The sequence below is a fragment of the Siniperca chuatsi genome, linkage group LG7 (genome assembly GCF_020085105.1).
Source record: "Siniperca chuatsi isolate FFG_IHB_CAS linkage group LG7, ASM2008510v1, whole genome shotgun sequence".
Lineage (NCBI taxonomy): Eukaryota > Metazoa > Chordata > Actinopteri > Centrarchiformes > Sinipercidae > Siniperca > Siniperca chuatsi.
The window spans coordinates 10982359-11006063 of record NC_058048.1 but is presented as its reverse complement, the minus strand read 5'-3'; the positions used below and the strand labels follow the sequence as shown (position 1 = coordinate 11006063).

Genomic DNA, 23705 nt, shown 5'->3' with positions numbered 1-23705 from the left:
TCTTAGTGCCGTCTCGGCCTCCTGAAAATGTCCTGGCTGTGGCAAAGTCTCCAGAGGTCATCTCGCTCTCCTGGATGCCTCTGCCCAGAGAGGCTCTCAATGGAAACCTGCAGGGATACAGAGTCATCTACTGGGCTAACCTGCCCGATGGAGGTATTAACATCAACACACCCAAACACTGACATCGGTTATAGACCAATGCAGTTTACTCACCATTTAAGTCAATACTTTAAGCCACTTGATTTGTCATTAATGCTGGGTTTGTTTTTCATTGCTGTTGCTTGTTGTCATGGTTCATCCACCAGGGGAAGCTGTGGTATTGTCATACTGTAATATTCTGTAGTGAGTTTCAGAGGTGGTGTAACTTAGATAATTGTGTGTGTGTGTGTGTGTTTTTCTTCATATAATGTTTTACAAAATTCTTGGATATAAACAGTTATTTCTTGATAAATGACCAAGACCTCAGTAAGGGACAGTTGTGTCTCATTTACCACTCTATCTACTGTATATCTGACTCGTCCTATTTGAGGTTAATGAGACACTATTATCATTTTTACATATTTTTCAAATTTTAGGTGTAATTTTCACTTACAGTATTCATTTTTGCATTTTAATTTACATGCTTGATAAACAATATCTGATTTTCACATGAGCCACATTACAGTATGAGATGAGATGACTGATTTTCTGATGCTGATCAGCAGTGGAAATACTGCATTGCACAGAGGGAATATTTGCGGTTCCTGTTTTTTTTCCCTTGAATGTATACCCTGCTGTATAGCAGTGATCCAACCTGCAGTCTGGCTGGACTCCATCAATAATTCACAATCCAATAACTCAGTGAGGCCCATGCCCTCAGCTCTGAGCTACAGGACATGAGGGAGTAGAGGAGAGGAGAGAGGAATCAGAGCAAAAATGAAAAGTAAAATCCCTCAATACCTGTTTTTTTGGGTTAAAACACACATTATGCAGAGGAGTGCTTCCCATACATGATCTATACTGTACATTCAGAACATTCTCAGTCGATTCTCTCAGAAGACTGGAGTACAATTTTAGTTTTCCTCACAGGTAACCAATATGTTGATAACTTCTCAACGCTGAAGTAACTGTTGTTGGTATTAGTATTCACAATGATCACACTAAGCTGCACCATACCACTGTAGTGTGTTTATTAACGTGTCTCCTCTCCTGTGTCAGAATTGGGAGAAATCAGGAACGTGACCACCAGTCAGCCGTCTCTGGAGCTGGACAGTTTGGAGAAGTACACCAACTACAGCATCCAGGTCTTAGCTTTCACCAACGCTGGAGATGGTGTCCGCAGTGAACAGATTTACGTCCGCACTAAAGAGGATGGTATGATACATTACCAGAAATAACAGAGATAGCACAGTTAAATTTCTGTACAACCCATACTGTAAATCTTACGCAGCAGAAAAACATCTATAAAAGGACTTCTTTCTAACTAGTGTTTGCTTTTACCGTTATCATTTTCATAATTTAACCTCAATGCTTATTCAGCTTCTAACTCGTGAATCATGTTGGATTAGGTGGTCAGCTAAATTTCTCAAAATGTTAACATACAGAGATTATTCTACATATAGCAATACAAACTAAAACTACATATGCATGCATATTCTCTGAACCCTACACTGCTCTCTTCTTCCCCAGTTCCTGGTCCTCCAGCGGGGGTTAAGGCTGCAGCCTCCAGCAGCTCTGTGGTGTTTGTCTCCTGGCTGCCTCCGCTCAAACTTAACGGCATCATCAGGAAATACATCGTCTTCTGCTCTAACCTGCATCCGATGGTAATAGCATTTGTATACCAAAAGATGTTCAGTGATCCTTTTTTTTTAACAAAAAAGTTTGTCACAGCCAAATTTAATTCAAGCATTAAAACATGGCAGAATGAAGTGATTTATACTGGTACCCATACTGAACATAGGCACACCCATTCTGCTACGTGAAGCTTTGAATCAAACCATCTCAATGTTTTCTGGACACTGCTGCTACCCAATGATACATTAATTATTTCTCCTCTCTCCGTTTTACAGGTGATGAGTGAGTTTGAGGCATCCCCAGATGCATATTTCTACAGGATCCCCAATCTGGCTCGAAATAGACAGTACAGTATCTGGGTGGTGGCTGTGACGGCTGCTGGTCATGGCAACAACAGTGAGAAGATCACAGTGGAGCCTTTGGCCAAAGGTACACCACCCTCACCAGCCTTTGACATTGTTTAGATTCATACAGTTATTGTCACCCAAAAGCGTCCTCCATTTAGACCACCAACAAAGTCATGTGTTTGTGTTGTTTTTAGCTCCAGCCAGGATTCTGACTTTCAATGGGACAGTGACCACTCCCTGGATGAAAGATATTGTTTTACCATGCAAGGCTGTTGGAGACCCTCCTCCTACCATCAAGTGGCTCAAGGGAAAGTAAGTTTCACACAAACAATCATGTTGTACTGCTCAGTACAGATAGAATATCAAGCTTTCAAGGATATCGTGGCAATGTAATGGCTTTTCATCATGACCTACAGTATTCATTTTCATTTCATTCATTTTTCAACATTGTTTCTCCAGCACTAATGGAACTCCTACACCTGTCCTGGTGGATGGTCGTCGTAGTGTCCATGGCAACGGCAGCTTCATCATCCGCACAGTGAAAGCAGAGGATTCTGGGAACTACAGCTGTGTGGCCAGCAACAACTGGGGGTCAGATGAGATCACACTCAACCTGCAGGTCCAAGGCAAGCAGTCTTAGGAAACATACAAGAGCCATAATGTTGCACTTTCTTTATCACAATGAACACATCCAGTTTGACAGAAGTTAAAGCGTATATGGGCCTGGAACCTGGAACAGCTGCAATGTTATATAATATTTTTCAGCCCATCAGATCTCTAAGCACAAAGGTTTCTGCTCCCTACCTTTCATAAAGCTCAGGTTAAAAAAATCATCATCATCCTCAACACATGGTCATTCCACCTTGGCCAAGAGTGTGGTCCAAGTGTGCCAACATGGGTTATCATGTTGCTATTAAACATCAGGCATTGACTCTTGACAGAGAGACATGAGGCAGTCTAAAACACATACTAACCATGCAGTGAATTTTTGTTTGTCCTCAGTCCCTCCTGACCAGCCACGCCTCACAGTTACCAAGACTACCACCACATCAATCACGTTGTCATGGATACCTGGAGACAACGGAGGGAGCTCCATCAGAGGTGAGAGCGACACAGTGGCACACACACACACACACATACAACAAATGAATCTGAAACAGCACAGTGGACAGTTTAGTGACAACTTAATGTGATGTACACGTACGCAAATATGCTTCAACTACATACATTATCCTTTATATAAAAAGAATCACCTCCCTTCAGCTTCCCTATGATAACCAATGTCACCTCTTCCATTACTCTGGTCTAATATTCCTGTTTTTGTTCCTGTTTCTCATTATCTGGTGTTTGGGCTGAATACTCGAGTCCTAAAAGATAGATTAAAAAGCAGCAGGGAAGATTAGGTCTGTTTAACTGAAAGATTAAAGCGCTCCATCTTAAAGAAAGCGCAATCACAGAGAGACGATTTGTGGTGATTTATCATTGCTCCTAATTATGGGGCTCCTGTCTGTAGAGTTGTAGTCACTAAAAAAGCCATGTCCATGATACCTTCTCTGTGATATTTGTTTTGCTTCACTGCTCACAGCGTCATCCATCACCAAAATACACACACACCTAAGCTTACAATTGTCTATTTTTAGCCAGGCTTGCAGCATGCTCTAGGGAAGGCAATGTTGGTTGGTTGGTCGGTCGGTCAGCCTGTTCAGCTACAGTTGTATGATAGGCAGACTTGGTCTTGTGTAAGCTTTTACCAAATGTTTCATTAAACAGTTACCTTGAATAAAGGACTGAATCTGATGTGAGGTATCCATGTTGTCTTACATCCATTAATAATTTAAAGGTGCACTCAAAATGTAAGTGCATTCATAAAGAGATTTCTACAGATAAAAATAGACTTGTGAAAATATTTCCATTTAAATGATTGTATTATAGAAAATACATATAATTTATGCGTAAATAAAGGTAAATTTTTCTGTATAATTACTTTTAGAATTTCCTGTCTCCTTCATCTTTCTCTTCTCTTGCAGGTTACATCCTGCAGTACTCAGAGGACAACAGTGAGCAGTGGGGCAGTTTTCCCATCAGCCCCAGTGAACGTTCGTACCGACTGGAGAACCTGAAATGTGGCACCTGGTACAAATTCACCCTGACGGCCCAGAATGCAGTGGGGCCCGGGCGCATCAGTGAGATCATTGAAGCTAAGACCCATGGGAAAGGTAAGGAGTGCCACGCTAGGGAGTTGAATGTGTTTGCTACATTTTGAGTTTTGAGTCTCAGAATCAGACAAAATGCAGTTCTGTTATAACAACTAATCATGTTGTCTAAGATCCTTCAAAGAAACTTCTTCTGGGAGTCATGTTCCCATACCTATATTGCAGTTTTTCTCTAATAACTCAAGAGGTAGAATGAATGAAAGTAGGTAAGGGAATATTTTCTTTTCTCACACTGAAATTTGATGACATGATACGATTTTGTTTTCATTGATCTTAAAAACTCATAACTCAAACCTCCTGTAGAACCCACTAAATTGTGGCAAATTTCATGGGGGAAAAAAACCCTGTAACTCATATTCCTTAGAGCTGACTGACTTGTATTCATGTATTATATGTCCACAAAGGTTTCCATGTTGGTCGACTGTGAAACTTTTTGTCAAAATCCTAAACGGTGAAATGTTGATCATCTTTTCTTTCTATCTTCTCCTCAGAACCGCAGTTTGCCAAAGAACATGAACTCTTCACCAGCATCAACTCCACCAGGGCTAGGCTCAATCTGGTTGGCTGGAACAACGGCGGCTGTCCAATCACCTCCTTCATACTGGAGTACCGAGCAGTGGACTCAGCCACCTGGACCACTGCCCAGCGCACATCGCTGACCAAGAGCTACATCCTGTACGACTTGCAGGAGGCGACCTGGTACGAACTGCAGATGAAGGTCACCAATAGCGCCGGCTCAGCAGAAAAGAGGATCACCTTTGCTACTCTCAATGCTGACGGAAGTGAGTTTGGATTAAACAGATTGTCACAGAGTTGCACAGATATAGAGGATCATTGGATCAGGATGGGATAGAAGTTTTAGTAGCAACTCAGGGGTAATTTAAGAATGTTTAAAAAATAATAAAACGTCCCTACAAATTGAAAATAGGGCCAAACATGTCTAATCAGTTTACAGATAACATGAATGTCATGGAACAGGAAACAAGTATACAGACCAACAAAAAGGGTTTGGAGGGCAGTCTTGTTTCTTCTTCTTTTTGTGTTCTGTGATATCAGATCTTATCCAGTTTAAGCTGTTGTGAGACAGTGTTACAGTAACTCTCTAACAAAAATTTAGTAAGTTTTAAGTAGGGCACCACCATGTTTCAAATCAACACACAATCAGAAGAAGGAGGGTTGAGGGCAAAGGGAAGAAATCAGACAGAGCATAAGACTGAAATGACTGAATTTTTAATCATTACAACATCAGTTAAAACAGTGTTGCACCCTTTACTGCGACTGTTCAGGGCAGCAGTGTTTCAGCATGAAGTGCCACTCTGCAGCTCTGCCTACAGTACAGTATGTGCTTTAAGAGTTGTGAATAAGACAGTTTTGTCAACCTTTGAACAAATTGACAGGTATTCTGACGGCTCAGCTGAGTGATAAAAACGGAGACGGTCTTCAGATTCTCCACGGGCCATGGTGTAGCTTTATTTGCCTTGGGCTACACATTGTATCAGTCATACACAAAGGAAGTGTATAAGCTGTAAAGAAGGATAGGAGGTGGTGGGAGCTCTGTGGTGCGCTCCAGACTATTCATTAATTTCCTTTGAAAGGTTTTGCTGAGACGTATAAGCTGCCTGTCAGGATGTTATGTGTGAGTGGATGTGCTTTTGCGTGTGTGTGTGTGTGTGTGTGTGGGCATGTTTGTGCGGATGCTATTGTTAGTTTGACAGTGGGTCTATAGCTCAGCTCAGCTGCTGAGCAGCAGCCCAGGAGAATAACAGCACATATTCGGTCTCCTACAAACCTGGTGTCCCAGCTTCGATCAGCCAGAGGCTTTTCTACTATGACCAAGGAGAAAAATATATTTTAACTGTGAAATTAGGGAAAGGGAAGGCATTAGGAAACTTTCACAAATTTTAAAGCAGTTAGAGATCCAATTCCTGTGAACAACCAAATAGTCAAGCAATATCAATAAAGTAGGGGTGGGTTTGAATCAGTGGGGTTTCTCCCATAGTTCAAAAGAAATTAAGGTCAGGTGAACTGGAGACTTAAAATTGCCTGTAGATGTGAATGTGTTTATCTGTCTATATCTTACATGTTGGTCATCTCTTTGATGAACCCAGTGTGTGCTGAGAGGCTCCAGACTGCTGCAACCCTGTTCAAAAAATGGATGGATGGATGGATGGCTAATTATACTAATAATATTAATAATAATAATTATATATACAAAGTTCAAGTTAGAGGCTAATAAATGACCTAAATTATCTTTCTAATGTATTTAGAACAGCCAGAATTGTTTTTTAAATTGTGTAGCTCAACCAGAAGAAATGCAGCTTAAAGGATTCCTAGTGTTTTCTTTGAGAGATCAAGGATTACAACAAAGTCTGCACATTAAAAGCATGCATGGGGAAATCAATATTCAACTCCTAAGCATGTTTCATCCCTATAATCTTTGACTGTGCTGCATAAAAATTATTTTTCTTCCACCCTTTACTGGCAGGAATAATTGTTTTTTAACATTGTTGTTTTGGTGTTGCAAAAAAGGAGCAGATCAGTGTGGTTTTGAACAAATGTTTTACATAAACAGGGGGAAAAAACATCAAAACTAATCATTAATTCCTCATAAATGTCTGAATGTGTTTATTATCCAAGGTACCATTCCTCCCTTGCTGAAGACAGGCGACCCCATCTCAGACAATATGTCAGGCAGTGGAGGTCTGAAGATGGTGGTGACCATCACCTCTGTTCTTGTGGTAGCCGTGCTGGTCTTTATCATGCTTATGGTGCTAAAGAGGAGGAGGAGGGAGCAGAGGCTCAAGAGACTCAGAGGTGGGTTGTAGATAAAATGATGGCTTATTTTGTATGACGTGCATCTCATAAAGAAAAAATGCACTTTATCTGAGTAACAGAAAGAAGACCCTAAGAAGTCCCTAAGCACATTCGCATACTGTATACACACATGTTGAAATACCTACACACATCTAGTCTTTCCAGTCTGAGCCTAACATGCCTGTGTGCAAACATGCTCACCTATAAGCACACAGACAAAAAAAAGCAATACATTCAGAGTGCCCTGCAATTAATATCGTTCCACGCTTAAGTGTATCTGAACCGAGAAATACTGAGGCTAAACTTTACTTTTATAATTAAGAAACTTCAATAACTGTCTCTTCAGGTCAAACACCTCCATGTTCATTTATCCAACTCTCAAACATCTCTAAGTGGAATTGACAGTGATTGTACAGTATATTCACTGCTGTAGCTTATCAATTAGGACAGCACTATTATGGTATTAACTACCTTTTTGCTGACTTCACAGATGCCAAAAGCCTGGCAGAAATGCTGATGAGGTATGTATGCTTAATTTCAATTTACGCTGGCTGTTTCCCTTTAAGCAGCGAACATAAATCACACTGTAGCCTGGAGTTACAGTGCCCATCAGTTAAAATCAAATATATTGCTCACAGGATATGCTGTCCCTCTTTGCCTTCTTACAGCTACTTATCAACTTAAATTGAACTGAATTAGCATTTCTGCGATACAATGCAAAATCACACAGCTGAAAAGTAATGCATTTTTCTCATTAACCTCCTCAGTAAGAACACACGGACTCCAGACACAGTGAACAAGCAGCAGCAGACATTAAGAATGCACATCGACATCCCCAGAGCCCAGCTCCTCATCGAGGAGAGGGACACCATGGAGACAATCGGTAAGATACTTGAAGTAAGACATTGTGCTCATCAGTCACCATATTCTTTATGCTTAGGACTGACAGCATTTTTTTCTATCTCTGTCTTTTGTTCCTTCCTGCTTTCCCTGCTTTCCCTCTTCTCTCCGTTATTTTTCTGTCTCTTAGATGACAGGTCCACCGTGCTGTTGACAGACAATGACTTTGGGGAGACAAATAAGCAAAAAACCTCCACAGTGACCCACACAGTCCACTACCAGTCTTTGTCCCAGGCCACTGGACCGCTGGTGGACGTGTCCGATGCTAGGCCTGGAACCAGTGAGTCCCACCACCGTTAGTGCTCAACATTTATTTCCTTTACTACTAATATTAATAGTACTGCTAGTCCTGTGTTACTAACATCATGTTGAAAAAGTGTCTTGTGGCTAAAGCAGGGGTTTTGTTTTTATTTGGTTACTCTGCAGCCATGAATCTTGAACTGCTAATTTTCCTCCTGAATCTACATAGCTATATTCTCGTAGATGGATGTCACTTTCAATTAAATTTGTCTCAGCACCATAAAATATAAACACTGGTAATAGCATTTCATTGCACATTCATCTGAATTACATGCAAGGCAAATAGCTTTTCCAGCTTGTCTTAGTTTAACTATAGACTGCCGTCATATAACATGTGAGCCGACTTCCAGCAGTGAGATTACAAAGACTCAGCAGCCGTGCTGCAGAGCAGCCTCTGGGCTTCTGGTGTTTGAGCTCCACTGAAGCAGAACTGATGAAGAGTAGCGATCTCGCTGCCTCTTCTTGACACATCCTCACCTGATTGCCCTGCTCCAACTGGCCAGTTGGACCTGAGTGCACACATGCACATACAGACATGGACACGCACACACTGATTAGTGATGCACTGAAATGATTTTGTGCAGACAGTGCAAAAAAGTTATATTTTCCCACCCAAATTGGCAATACAGATTCAGATATTATTACTAATATTCACTTTTGATAGCTTTAGTACAGATAGACTTGGAGGTTATCTTTTGCTGATTGAATGGTTCAAAATTTAAGCATAAAATATCAGTTCAACAATCTGCCGAATATCACCAGAAAAAAAAAAACGTTTCCCATGAACATACCGAGCTTTGTGAGTATGTTTGTTATCTGCCATCACCAACAGTATGCCCACTTATCAGGGCATCTGTAACACACACTCACACAGACACACACACACACACACACACAGCACAGTATAATATAAACACACACACAAGGACATAATGTAAAATGCACAGAACAATATCATACTCATCACAATCACACACACATACATTTACATACAAGCATATAGTCATATGATTGGTTCATTTAACATGGCCAGTGGGGCATGAACCCAGTTTGCTGACTCATCCCTTTTTGGCCAAACACCTCCATCCCCGCTGATAGAATTACTTTCTGACCTACTTCAATTACCAGCACCATTCTTCTCTGCACAGATCCAATCCAGGCCTTTTCTAAAGGGTCTCATTCTGATTTGGCCCAGCAGTGCAGAGAGCAGCAGCCTGTCTGGGTCAGGCTGAATATGATACTATTTATATGTCTGTATGGAGACAGTTGGAGCTTAAGATTGATGATAATGTCATTGTACAGAGCTGTGGGATGGTAATGTTCAGTGCTCACATAAGGATAGACTGTAGATTTGTACCACAACACAGCAGGAAAGACTTGTATTTCCCCTCTTGTTCTTCGATTCCAGCTACAAATCACGTTGTTTTTGGTTACTGATGAGCCACATCTAAACAGCTGTTTGGATGTGAGCAGTCACTGTATGAATGAGCCAAAAACAGGGTCAACTCTTAACTTTGTCCTGCAACTGAAGGTGGGGAAATTCCTTGATTGGTCTGTGGCAAATGTGTGGGCTTGAATTTGTTTATTTGATGCCATCCCCAAAGACTTCATTTTTTTATTGTGTAAAATAATTTCTTTTCATTCTATTATTGACAGAGTAATATGAAAATTAAATACTCTCTTGGAGACTAATGCAATTCTCATAATTAGATTTTAAAGACAAATCTGAAAGAAATCTGAAAGACAATTTATACTATCCAGTCCCAAGTACACATAGACTCTTTCAGTTAACACTGATGTATGCTTATGAATGGAATAATGTTTTATGTTTTATGTCAAGCACTAATATCTAATTACTCACATAATAGAAGCTCTCAGACTTGAATGAGTTCAGATCCCAGACCAAGAGAGTAATTCTAAATATCTAAATTTATCAAAACAAAATGATCCAGTCAGACTGAAGTGCTACAGTAGTTAATCTGTGTCAGAGGACTTAGGCTTAAATTGATTACACTGAAAAATAGAGTAGCTGTTATTAGCGCTGTTCATCAGCAATTTGTCCTGGTCTCTCCTCACTAGATCCCACTGCCAGACGCACTGCCAAAGCTGGTCCTGCCGCGGCACGGAGCCGCTACGCCAGCCAGTGGACCCTGAACCGGCCGCACCCCACCAGCTCCTCACACACCCTGACCACTGACTGGAGACTCCCCACCCCACGTGCCACTGGATCTGTGGACAAGGAGAGCGACAGCTACAGTGTCAGCCCCTCACAGGATACAGGTAGAGTAGAGCAGGGTGGAGGGTGACCATGACAGCTATCCAGAAACAACATGGACTCACAGCCTTTTTTTTATAATAAAGGTTAGAAAGTCGGGGGAAGTGACAGAAATCATGTTGCTTTTGTGAGATTTTCAAGTGTGAAGGTGATCTGCATGGCTCTCACATTGGCTTCTGTGCAATCCAAAATATACTGGCAGTAGTTTTTCCATTTGAAAGTGCAACTTTGGGGCGTACTCCTGGCTGATGCTTCCAGGGTGTGAATCCAACTTAAACCTACGCCATTTCCCTCTATCTCTCACATACTTTTTTATCTATCACTGTACTGTATTAAATAAAACTAAAACACCCCAACAACCATATAAAAACACCACATAAGTTAAATTTCACCTGTATTTTAAAAAGTCTAGTACTGCACTCAATCTTGTATTTCTAAAGGAATAATTAAACTTGTGTATCGTGATGTGTAACATTTGTTTATCAGATCGTGCACGGAGCAGCATGGTATCAACAGAGAGCGCATCCTCCACCTATGAGGAGCTGGCCAGAGCCTATGAGCACGCCAAGATGGAAGAGCAGCTCCGCCACGCCAAGTTCACCATCACCGAGTGCTTCATCTCTGACACCTCATCCGAACAGATGACAGCAGGGACCAACGACTACACTGACAGCCTGACCTCAAGCACGCCATCTGAGTCGGGCATCTGCCGCTTTACCGCTTCGCCGCCCAAACCTCAGGATGTCAGTCGGGTCATGAACATGGCCGTGCCCAAAGCGCACAGACCTGGTGAGGAAGTGGAGTTTACCACACAACTCATTCAACCTTGTGTTTCCCCTACAATCACTTAGCAGCCCCTCTGTCTCTTTTCCCCTCCAGCAGTACCTAATATGTCTATATTAATGTTTATTTTCAGCAAACCAGTTTAGGATTGCTACAGAGTAATGATAGTTGTAAAAGATAAATATGTAGAGAAATCACTACTTCCTGAACGATGATGAGAAAACCACATGATATATTTGACCAAATATCACTGTCCAAAGAAAAGTGAGAAAAGCTTAAAGTTACAGTGTACAGTATTTTCTGCAATGTGATGAATGTACGAGTGAAACAGAAGACGTGAGGAGGGTATAGTTACAAAAGGGATTTAAATGAAATCAAATGAGCCGACTCCCATCGTCCACTTAAAGGAGCCAGTCCATAGAGCTGTCGCATTCGGGACGTACACAATTTTAATTGAAAAAAAAAAATCAGAAACACATTTAGCATATAACAAAAGATAACTGAACAATTAACACGGGGACATTTATATTTAATTTGTCTTAAACGCTTTTATGTAATCCATTTATTTTCTCTGGTGTCACACATTTTCTTTTGGCAGAACAAATATCAATAATTTGATTTCTTAGTTTCAAGCTGTTTTTGTCAGTCAAGTTGTAAGAAACTAAATGGTATCACTTTTTATTAGTTTGTTGTCTGTGGAATCCCCTCAATTAACTTATAACGACACTGTTAATGGCCACCTTGGCCAACTTCTATTTTAATTAAACTCTGATCAGCCTTCAACCCTGGGATGCATCCCATTAGTCATCAGTCTAGTCGTGAACAAGGATTATGAGATGCAGTTCCTCCAATAGCACCCCGGGGATGACTTTTATTGTAAGAAAACAGAAAAACTACATGAAGGCTCTGTCTCAAAAGCCTTTCATTACATCTGCAGTTTGAGGAAAGCTGCTGTGCTGTCCTGTTCCCTCCTCTCAGGCTGTAGTCTTATCTTACTGTGACCCTCTGCTCCTCCGGGTAGCCCTGCGGCTCAATTACGTGTTCTGGCAGAGCATCCCGACGGGCTGCTGACCACACACAGAAGCGCAGACATTCAAACAGACAGACACCCTTCTCCCTGACACATGTACACAGCTCATCCATCACCTCACTCTGCTGCCATGTCATACTGTGTCTGGGGCCACCTATAATTAGCGCTGTTGGAGGTGTCCCATCCATGTGTGTGCGTGTGTGCACGAGGGTACACGGTCCCAGAATCCTCAGTTTGACCAGACAAGAGTTGAGGCCATCAGATCTGCTTCTTAAGTTTCAGGCCTCATTATGTTTTGAACGTTTGTGCACAGGACGGCAGACTGATATCACCAGTTCACAAGGGAGGGAGGGCAACTGAAGGCTATCTGTCAACCTAACCTGAAACTATTGTCACTCAGTACAAAACAGCACTTTACGCCCACAGTGGAGACCGTTCGGTGTAATACCAGACTCTTAGCCTTTCAGGCTGGTGTCGCATCGCTGAGTGCTAGACTAGGGTGTCAGTTACTTTGGTGGATACATAATAGGCATAAGAATCAAGCTGTGTTGCTTCTACAGTTTCCTGGTGGGTTGTCGACTATTTGTTACGAGTTGTATTGTGACATTGCACAAAAGAAGCAATATGCACTCATATAGAAAGTGCGGTTTGAGCAGGAAAATTGGAAGCTCATTTCTCAGATCGTGAGTGAGTCAGGCCCAAATGTGTATTATATATTTTCATTAGTGTTTTCAGCTCTCTTAGCTGCGTCAAATGTTATGTATTTCAGCTGACTCTACAGTCAATGAACTGTAAAATTTAAAGGAATGGGGTTTTCTGAGAGGCCCACAGCAACTCTGAAACCTAATCTAAACCTAAGTAACCAGATACAGTGAGGGGCAGTTGGATTTTTAATATTATTGACATATTATATTAATCACTGGATCTCAAGGGCTTAAAAGATAATAATAAGCTAAGATAATAAGCCTTTGTAAATAGCTGCTCTGACTAATGTTCATCATTATTGTAAGAATTTGTTTGCATATGAAAAGGTCAACCGTGAATTTCTTGTTAACCAATCCAACCATGGTAACACTGCATGGTCAAAAGCATGTGGAAACACAAATATTACGCCCATATGTGATTATTGAACGCCTGTTGACTAGCTAGTTGCTAACTTTTTATGGCAGTTGCTTGATGCTGAACAGGTAGTGTACAGCGGGTTTTTAGAACTTTTTTGCTGAAAACAGCTGCCTGCTGTGGCAGGGAACAAGGTTGATGCGAGTGGTGAGACTAAACTAGTTGCGGGCCGTAAAACCAAAAGCTGAAAGATGCTAAAACGCTCCATAGAGCTGAGGGGAACTGCAGAGTTGGGTGATAATTCTCTGTGGCTTCATTAATACTAGTGAGCCCTTTCACATTACATATAGTCCTTTGACCCAATGCTCATATTAAAATACTGAGTGCAGCTTTAAAATAACCCTCAGCTGGAACAGAGGGGAGTAGCCCAAACCATGAAAAACAGTCTCAGACCAAAAGTACACAAAAGTATGTGGACAAGGAGAGTCCATCTACTTTTTACTATGAGACAACACAGTTATGGCTATCAATTAATCACTTTTCATCTTCATAGTATGAGATGAACTAAAAAATGGTCGCTCCACACTTGTAAATTCTAAGTAGAGTGTATTACAGTATTAATCTATTGAAACCCAGTCTCAGTGCAGAGGTCAGTTTGACTGACAGCTGGTGTATGACCCAGCTTCAACCCCATCTCTGTCTCTATTACATCTCACTGACCTCAACTGACCTCACCTATCCATCGCAAAGGTCAAAGGCAGAGGGAGAGCTTCTCATTCATCTCTCTGTCTCATCTCATTTCATGTGACCAGCCTCACCTGACAAAGTGGTTATGCAAGTTAACAGTTTATTTATTTGTGCTCTTCTTCTTCAGTGCCTCGTGAGAGCAAATCCATTAGGCCCGTGTCTCATTACAGCTTGTCCCTCAGCACTTTGCTCATAAAACTTTTATAGCAGTGCTGGTAATTACAGGCCTACATGCAGTAGTCAGCTTATGATACAGGCCTGTAAATATGTTGTGTGTATGTGTGTCCCTGAATAAAACACACAAAATAGAAATGCGGTTCGGAGAATATGAAGACATCACCCTTCACAACAATGCGGACTGAGCTGAAGATGCAACAGACACTTGCACAGATTAATGGCTTGGCAGAGACTTGCTGTTGTGTTCTGGTCACACATACTGTCCCATTACTGTACAATCTGCTATTTACAGGCTGATGAATTTTCAAACTATATTTCTAATGAGCTCCCACAGAAACACTTAAAACTACATTTAATTCAATAAACACTCCTAGCCATTCATCATCTATACTGGCACTAATAGGGCTTATTATAAAACATAGTAAATTATGCATTCTCCCTGTGAGCTGGCAGGGAGTGTGTGTGTGTCCATACGGTATATACTTAACATTTGTGCACGTGTGGGCTGTGTACATGTGGGTGCGTCGTCACGTGTGGGAGAGAGAACACGTGTTGAAAAGTGATTTTAGTACACCTGTAAACGCTTGTTGCTCTCTGGTCCTCTGAAAGATGAATGTGAAGATGAACGCTTCAGCAGTCATGAAAAAATACAGACAGATCCTCAGCTCATCAAGCGCTGAATCTCCAGTGCAGCCCAGTAGATCTGGCAACCCAACACCCTTTAGTGAGGGACTAATTTGCTCTGTTAAATATGTAATCCAATCAGTAAAAGGGATACAATAGCAGTAGAGGTACCTTAAACTCACTGAACTGAATCAAAGTGTCTCTCCCTCTCTTTCCCTACCTTTTATCTAACACTCCAGACACTTATTTAAAGATTGAAGAGACAGCTTTTAATCTTTTTATCACTCAGCTAAGGTATTAAATCTGACCTGGTTTATCTTGCTACGGGCGTTTACAAGTTATTCTGTCTCCTAATAAGACTCCAGTTCTTCCTCTCCTACAGTGCAAGCAGCAGAGAGGGAGGTTTGATAACTACTGAATGCAAGCAAGAATTGATGTAGTATATATAGGCCGGTAGCTGAGACATAGCTTCATCACGGTAAGAAAAGATAACTCAAGAACTTAATGCTTGCATCAGTCCCTGACAATGATAGCAAAGATAACACTGAATTATATTCAGCTCCCTATTACATTATATTCTGCACATTTTTCCTGATGGCAACTTTTAAATTAAATAGATTCACACTTGGTGAAAATTGGTATTACATTAAAATAATAGTTATGTGAATCATAATCCCAGAAGGGCCCGAGGTGAGCAAATGTAACAGCGTGAATGCAAGTTAAATATGGATTTTCAACTCTCTGTGCAGTTAATTTAAACAGAGAGGAAGGAATAATACAAACGGAGTCTGTGGAGAGACTCTGACTTGTTGAGAGCACATACTGTACACGGAGGGGACCCTAGAGAACTCCTGCACTGTCTCTGGGAGCGAGCGGAGACTCTCTGGAACCAAGCTGACCCCATCTGCAAAAAGCAACAGTTGAGGGGGTGAGGCCTCTGTAGTCTGGCAATACTGTGTGATCATGTTTGCAGTCATACTGTATTGGATATTTCTTACAGTCAGAATACAAGCTTATCTGAAGGCATTTAAAAATACATCAAGTCCTTATTGTTTTTTTTTAAATAATCCTGCAAATGTGACATGCCAGTGTTTAAAGTTTTAAGTGTTTATATCTTGAACAGAGGGGAATGACAAAAATGACACACATATGATTTTTTGTAATATTATTTACATGCAGTTGACAGTAAATTAAAGCTGTACTTATCAATATTTTTATACAGCATGAACAATTGACTACATGTAATGTGACAGTTGTAGATAATTATCACCCAAATCTGCAGTTCCCCTCAGCACACAGAACTTTTTAGCATCTTTCAGCTCATTGTTTTGGTTTTACGACCCACAACTTTAGTGTCTTCTTTCACTTCCACCACTCTCATCAGGTTTTCAGCAGTTTTCAGCAAAAAAAAAAAAAACGTTACAGAAAACACTGTACACCACTTGCCGAGCACCTAACAGCAGACAGACAAAGTTAGTGACTAGCTGGTGAAGAGTCTGATACTTCATTCAGGAGTTGGTAGAGACCAAAAACAGAGCTAAAAGGAGAGTGAATATTAGACTTGCATTCATTTGTCAGATGTACAGAGTCCCTAAGTCTGAGCTCCAAGTCTGCTGGATGTGTAAATAAGAAACTGTTTCCGAGCATGTTCACTGTAACTACTTTGTAAGTTGATAATCTGTCAACGTTACATGATCACAGTGTACTATAGGCTTAATTTTTCTGCCATCTGTTGAAATCAATCACTAACATTCACCCATATCAACTTTAAAAGGTGATATGTCATAGTTGTCTTTACAGCTAGTTCCACTGCCCCTAAGTGGCCAAAAAAATCAATCAACGCTGCTTTAAAGTATTTTCATTATCGTCCAACAACACGTCACATCGCTGTGCACAGAGATAAACTGTAATTTAACTAAATCTTAATTGTCACCTTTGTGTTCCCTCCCAGGAGGAGAGCTGGTCCACTTGCCGCCTTACCTCCGTATGGACTTCCTGTTGAACCGTGGCGTGCCACTGGCAGCACGAGGTGGAGGGGTCAGCAGCAGCAGTGGTAGCAGCAGCAGTGGAGGAGGAGCAGGAGCAAGCGGTGCTGGTGCTACAGGGGAAACAAGAGGAGGGGGAGGAGGTGGAGGAGGAGCCATGGGCCAGACCTGCCTGGAACCCCAGAGAAGCCGTACTCTGAAGAGGCCACCTCCCATGGAGCCCACCCCCATGGAAGTGCCCTCACCCAGGGAGGTGCAGCAGTGGCAGCCAGGAACTGCCTCCACACTCCCCCATAGGGATGTCCGGGAGAGGGGAGAGGCCCGGGGTGAGGTCCGGGCGGAGGTCTCCTCCTCAGGAGACCTAGCCCAAGCACAGGCTGCCAAGCTCAGCACTTCCCAGGAGTCACTGCTGGACTCCAGAGGACATCTGAAACAGAGCAACAACCCCTATGCCAAGTCTTACACTCTGGTATAACACTGGGACACACACCGGACTGCTTCAGGCAACAGGACTACCGCAGACACACTGGAGGAGGAAGGACAAGAGACAGACGACAGGCACAGGATGGACAGTTTTCCACAACAGAAATTGTTGTATATAGAGCCGTTTCCGACATGCGTCTGAAGTGGATGCTTTTCTTTGAGTCTGTCTTTCTTTCTTTCACTCTTTTCTTTCTTTCCTCTCTCGCTCTTCTCTGTTGCTTTCACACTTTTCATTCTCTCACACCTTGTTCCTCTTCTGATGAATTTTCTCTCACAGTTTTTATTTTCTACTTGAGTATTCTTTTATTCTAAAGTGACAACATATGAGGATTGCCAAAATGATTTATTTAAAATTTGAGAAAGAGAAAAAATACTATTGAATTTATATCAAGGACAATTATAGTCATTATTATTATTACTATTATTATTATATAAAAACAGAAAATATCTAAAAAATTAGACGGGAAAGGAAGAAAGACTCTGGAGCACTCTGCAGGAGAACATTGCTTTCTTAATTTATTTTTATTTTATTGTCGCAGTGTGATGAAATCTGTGATTGGGCAACTGAGGGGGGTTTTAGGAACTATGAAGAGCCAATAGAGGAGAAGAAGAGTGACGCCAGACATGACCGCCAATGCTGACCAATCGTAATGTTTTTCAACCTTTCTGATGACTGCATGGCGACTGATCAAATGACAATTAATAGGAATGGCTGGAAATCCAAAAAAAAAAGAGAATTTTTGTCACACTATGAAATTATACAATGTGAATATATATAAAGAGATCACTTTTATTTGTGGATATTATGGGGAAAATGATTTGGTTAATAAAGTCCTTAGTCATGTTTGCACACATCTGACTTTGATTCTTGTTGCTTGAGCCCAACATCCTTCACTGTTCCTGTTCCTTCTGTCCTTCTGCTCTCCTTTGCCCCACCTTCTATAACCCACATTCCTCTCATACTTTCCATTCAGACCTGTCATTTACAGAAAAACACAGTAGTTCTTGTTGGTAAGATCTGAAATGGACCATACTCAAATCTAAGCCAGATAATTAACCGTTCAATTTACCACCAGGAATCCTGCTGAAAACTGGGATGTGGTTAATATCAAATTAACTTTGGTGAAGTAATTTTGATTGAAGTCAGTGGTTCCCAACGTTTTTAGCTTGCGTCCACTGAAAACAAAGCAATATCTACATGGGTTTAATGGGGTGTATATATGAGTAATATTTCCCTTCTCAGATTGTTAAATTTGAGAAATATTTTTTAGAGGCCTAAAGAGGTAAAACTCTCCAATATTTCACAAGAAAATAGCATAGAAAGAACTCAAAAATTAAACATAATTTTGTGTTGCAGAATCTATTTTTTATTGTATTCTTTCCTGTTAATCATGTCACGATCGCTCAGATTTGTGTTGTGACTGCTTTGTATGGGAACCACTGATGTAAATGATTAATTTAGAGGATTAGAGCTTTTTGTTTTTGCAGTAGTTTGGGTCAGAATACATCAGTTTTTCTTTCAGCACTGCTTTCTCTGTTCTGTTTCTGTTAAACTCACTGTTTTCCCCTCTTTTTTCTTTTTCCCCATTTCACCAACTCACTCTTCTCTACACTGATTGATCTGATGAATAACTAAACTAAGGTCATGTGAACATGTGAATCCATTTTCACATATTAGTGATAGTAGCCAGAATTTTCCCTAGTACGACCTGTCAATCATTGTTGACCCTCTTGCCCGAAGGTTGTGTTGTCAAAGAGTCAAACCGCTAAAAGTGCACCATCCAGTATATTTAAAACCTTATATCCCACAACCATTAATGTGTTATTTGTGACCTTATTAGATGACAAATCTCTTGCTGGAATATGGAAAGTTAAAGGGTCACTTGACGTCAATTTACTAGTCATTCTGGAAGAGTCTGAGAAAATAACCCTGGTGATGCCATTTTCAGCCTGAGCTTGTAACCTAGAGTGCACATTTTCATCAGAAAGCCTCAGTTACAAACTGGGGGCATGGAGGAGTCTAATGAAAGATGCCATTGAGTTGCATTATGGGAAGTGTATAGCATCCAGTGTTTTGGAGCTTGAGGGACTAAAAGTCAGGATTTCTTTGCCTTTTCTACACTGATTTTGACCATTATTTTAAAAATCTGTCTCTCACAAGTCCTCCGACTCTATGGAGGTCAGAATCAGATTCAGAATCAGAAATACTTTATTGAGCCCCGAAGGGAAACTCTTTGTTACAGCAGCTCGCCTTTACGTCAGTGCACACAGGAGAAAGTACTAGCAAAAAATATAATACAATACACTATAAAAACAGGTCAGAAAATAAATTAAGTACCAGGTGGGTATAAGTATAAAATAAAATAAGTGTGAAGTACCAAGTGGGTTTACCGGTTGATGATGATAATACAGTATAATAATACAATGTAATAATATAAGTAATAAGTAGTGCTGAATGTACTGTCAAGTTAAGTGTAGCTTATTGAGATTAAGATATTGCACAGCAGTATTCGAGGTATGAATAATATCAATATCAATAAATAGGAACAACTAAATATTGCACAGGAGTAATTGCACAATTATTTCAAGTACGGCAGAGATGTAATGATCAATGTCCAGTTTAGTGACCTGGGGTCATACAGACTAAAACTTAGAGGGAGGAGTTCAAGAGTTTGATGGACACAGGCAGGAATGACTTCCTGTGGCGCTCTGTGGTGCTTTTTGGTGGGATGAGTCTTCCGCTGAAGGTACTCCTTTGCTTGACCAGGTGCAATACTAAATCACTAAAGTGCTCTTAACAAGATAATATCTGTCACTTAGAGATAAAACAACATATACTTTACATTTCCCTGCAGATAATTTAGCTTGGGATGCTGTTTGCAATAACATTTTAACAATAGTTTTCATTTATAAAAAGCAGACTTGGCTTTTGTTTAATAGTGACAAAAAAGTGGGAAAATGGATTCAGCAATAAGCTTCTAAGATGGCTTGTTTGAAGGGTTTATTTTGAAGACTTTTATGATTGACAGTCATAATATCAACCTACTACACAAACTGAGCTCAAGCACACAAATATATAAAAATAATAAACAAACTTGTCATGCTTACTGAGGAGGATTATTCCTGCGTAGAAGTGGTTTTCATGCGTAAATGAATTGCAGCAAATGGAAGGTTGGTGAGAGAAGATTACTCCAACTCTCCTGGCTGCGTCCACACACCACACAGGAAGCATGTAAAGGTGAAGAACAACCTCGACAAGGCACAAACATGAACCAACGCCCTTATACAAGACAGTAAAAACAGGTTTGTATTGATGCAGCTGTGTCTTGTTTTTGAACAACAGATGGCGCTGTGCAGTCACTAAATTGAGTACATTTGCTGCTTACAAGGAGTGAGCTTGTGGACTTGAGCAGGTGGAAAGGGATGGTTCACCACCAAAACTATTTGTGACAACCTGGAGAGAGACATCAAGGGCAACCCGGCAGTCTGTTCCAGTGTGTGTCTGCCATTTGCAGGAGCACACCACCCTGAACATGGTGAATTATTCATGCCAGCGCTGACACTGGAACCTAGATCAGGTTTACAATGTCACGCTGATCCCCACAGCACCTGAGAATGTGGATGAGACAGCAGAGGCAGGGAAAAGATTGCATGCACACAGTTAGATATGCATATAAATACACACTCACTATAATAATCTTTATAATAATCATTATCTGTTGTCTTTTATCTCCAGTGTCTGTGTCAGATAGAGGAAGCAAATGTCATGGAACAAAAATCATCTACTGCATGTTTGACTGTTGTGCCAGGAAAAGTTCATGCAGTTACTATTAATAAAGCATTAATAAGAAATGGTCACACATAGATGTCAAATTTGCTGTGGGTGAATGACAATAATATCAGGGGGTTTTTAATCACTGGTGTGTGGTAGTATAATGAAGATAGATAGCCCACCTGCACACTGAGAAGACTTTATGACTGTGCAGTTGCCCTCATACATTACGAAGAAGCAGGATTGAGTGTGTGACTCACCTCCTGGCTGCAGGCCATTATCACAGCTCCCACCGCGCTCAGCAGCCGGAAGGAAACTGGGAGCAGGAGGTTTCAAATGTAATAAGATTGTAAATTGGCCCCCAACCTTTTTGTCTGATGAAATTTGTTCATCTGAAGTGATTTTAAGGTGTAATGTCATAAGACTATTGATTATATAAAAGTGGATAGGCCTACTGTTACAATACTGTTTTTCTTACAATTGAATTGTCAATGTTTAGGTCTGTTTGGTCAAGTTTGCATTTGTGCTATACTATAGTTACCTCTTGGAGTGGCAGAAGCTGGACGTTTCAACCATTGATCTATTACTTTTACAGTAACTATTTCATCAATTTATCCATTTCTTTTAGCTTTTTCATTTATCCACTACTTTAACTAACTTTTTAAACTGTTTATCCATTACTTTTAGCTATCTACCATTTAGCTAATCTTTTACTTTTAGCTATTTCAACCATTTAGCCATAAGCTGTTTCAGCTATTTATCCACTACTTGGCTTTTTCATTTATTCAATACATTTTGAGAACTATTTCAACAAATTTTAGATAACTATTTCACCAGTTATCCATTACTTTTAGTTGTCTATTTAACCTTTTGTCCAAAACTTTTAGCTTAACTATCTATTTCAACCATTTATGCATTACGTTTTTGCGCACTCTCAATTGCAACACCTAGGTTTTGGTTCCATATATGGCTATATTTTCAAAATTAAATAGTAACTTCTTCTTTTTTTTGAGCTACCATCTTTCCTCGTTACCTGCTAACTGCAGAAGTACAACTGGGAATTGCTGAGATAGTGTGATTGCTAATTTTCGAAAGAAGTGCTCATCTGCTAAGGCATTAGTCCACAGAGAATACTGTGACGTGCAATATCAGTGAGCAGAAGCAGGTTAGGAAAAGACCAGTGCCCTCCCAACTGGATTTCATAATGAGGTGCCTGAAGAGTTGGCAGGAGACATGGGGGTAATTTAGAGAGCATGAAACGGAAGGACTTTCCCCCTGTGTTCACACAACACTCCCCTCATCAGTCACACCCTCACTTCTCTGTGGCCTCCCAAGAACATGATGCTATGTTTATCTCTCTTTCAGACCCATTATTTTTCTTCTCTACTCTGTTTTGACCTCCATCTCTCTTCTCTGTCTGTGTCTCAGATTGCTCTATTGATCCAGCAGCTCATCCATCCTTGTTCTCAGTGAAGGACTTGAGGAGCGCAGGATGTTTCTGACAAGAAAATTGTTTCCCATGAGTTTCTTTTGTTAGATAAGAGATAGATAAGGGCAAACTGACATGTTCATGACAGCTAACTGGTTACTGATTTTTCCCAAGGATTAAGGCTGTGGATTTATGGCTAATGTATATCCTGCAGTATTTACAAATGTTAGTACAGATAGAAAAGTGACATTTAATTGCTGTTGCAGAACTTTCATTTGAGATTGATGGTCAAGGAAAGACATTCACAGCTGTATAGCTACAACCCTTTTAAATATTTCTGCTTTTATAAGAGCTTCCCTTCCAGGTCAGGTAACCAGTTTACAATTTTTTGAGCTCTCTGCTATCTATTGCATGTCTTAGTCCTACAAAGGCATCTTGATTTACAGACAAATACAGATAATAAACAGCAAAATACTTGATCATCTGGTGGGTTATTTTAAAAAGAAGCTAATTATTCAGAGTGGAGACAAAGGTTTTTACACGCAACTTGATTATTTCAAGATTAATTTAGCCAACCCTGCCATTCATATTACATTCTGTAGATTCAAATACATTGTGTGCAATCAAAGTAATCCAAAGGGAACTTTACATCATTGAACTGAAGTAATTGCAATGTAAGACATTAAATGTTAAATGTTTGGACAATGTTGATGTCTGAAGGACAGACGTGCAGTGACTGGCAGGCACATCGTCCTCTTTATGTGTCCCATGTTGATGACCACAATTAAATGATGTAGAGCCTTATTAAGAGAGGTTGATGTCTAAAGGGTCTGTTAATTATACTTGTAATTGGTCATAGATGATTGGACACCGACCCGGAGTCTGTTGAATGCATTGTATCACAGAAGCAGAACCTATTGTAGCATGCTACATAATAAGGAGTTAGCGTTTGATCTTTAATAAAAGCTGTGTGTGGAGCAGGGCTCTAATACAA

At 40.5% G+C, this 23705-nt stretch overlaps 1 protein-coding gene across 4 annotated transcripts in view; it reads left to right on the top strand.

The window, feature by feature from the left end:
- The window catches only part of dscamb (Down syndrome cell adhesion molecule b), a 125890-nt gene extending 107528 nt beyond the window's left edge, over positions 1–18362 (top strand). The window contains exons 18-33 of one of the 4 annotated variants that reach the window (XM_044201701.1): positions 7–153; positions 1198–1353; positions 1669–1808; positions 2049–2202; positions 2315–2432; positions 2580–2746; positions 3123–3221; positions 4148–4336; positions 4825–5115; positions 6971–7147; positions 7638–7668; positions 7915–8030; positions 8178–8342; positions 10427–10627; positions 11109–11411; positions 16994–18362. In XM_044201701.1, the coding sequence (XP_044057636.1) occupies positions 7–153; positions 1198–1353; positions 1669–1808; positions 2049–2202; positions 2315–2432; positions 2580–2746; positions 3123–3221; positions 4148–4336; positions 4825–5115; positions 6971–7147; positions 7638–7668; positions 7915–8030; positions 8178–8342; positions 10427–10627; positions 11109–11411; positions 16994–17502 (2963 nt within the window). In that variant the 3' untranslated portion in view covers positions 17503–18362. The remainder of the gene's footprint in view (positions 1–6; positions 154–1197; positions 1354–1668; positions 1809–2048; positions 2203–2314; positions 2433–2579; positions 2747–3122; positions 3222–4147; positions 4337–4824; positions 5116–6970; positions 7148–7637; positions 7669–7914; positions 8031–8177; positions 8343–10426; positions 10628–11108; positions 11412–16993) is intronic. The other 3 variants (XM_044201702.1, XM_044201703.1, XM_044201704.1) reach the window with 3 other exon arrangements.
- The last annotated feature ends 5343 nt before the right edge of the window (positions 18363–23705 follow it).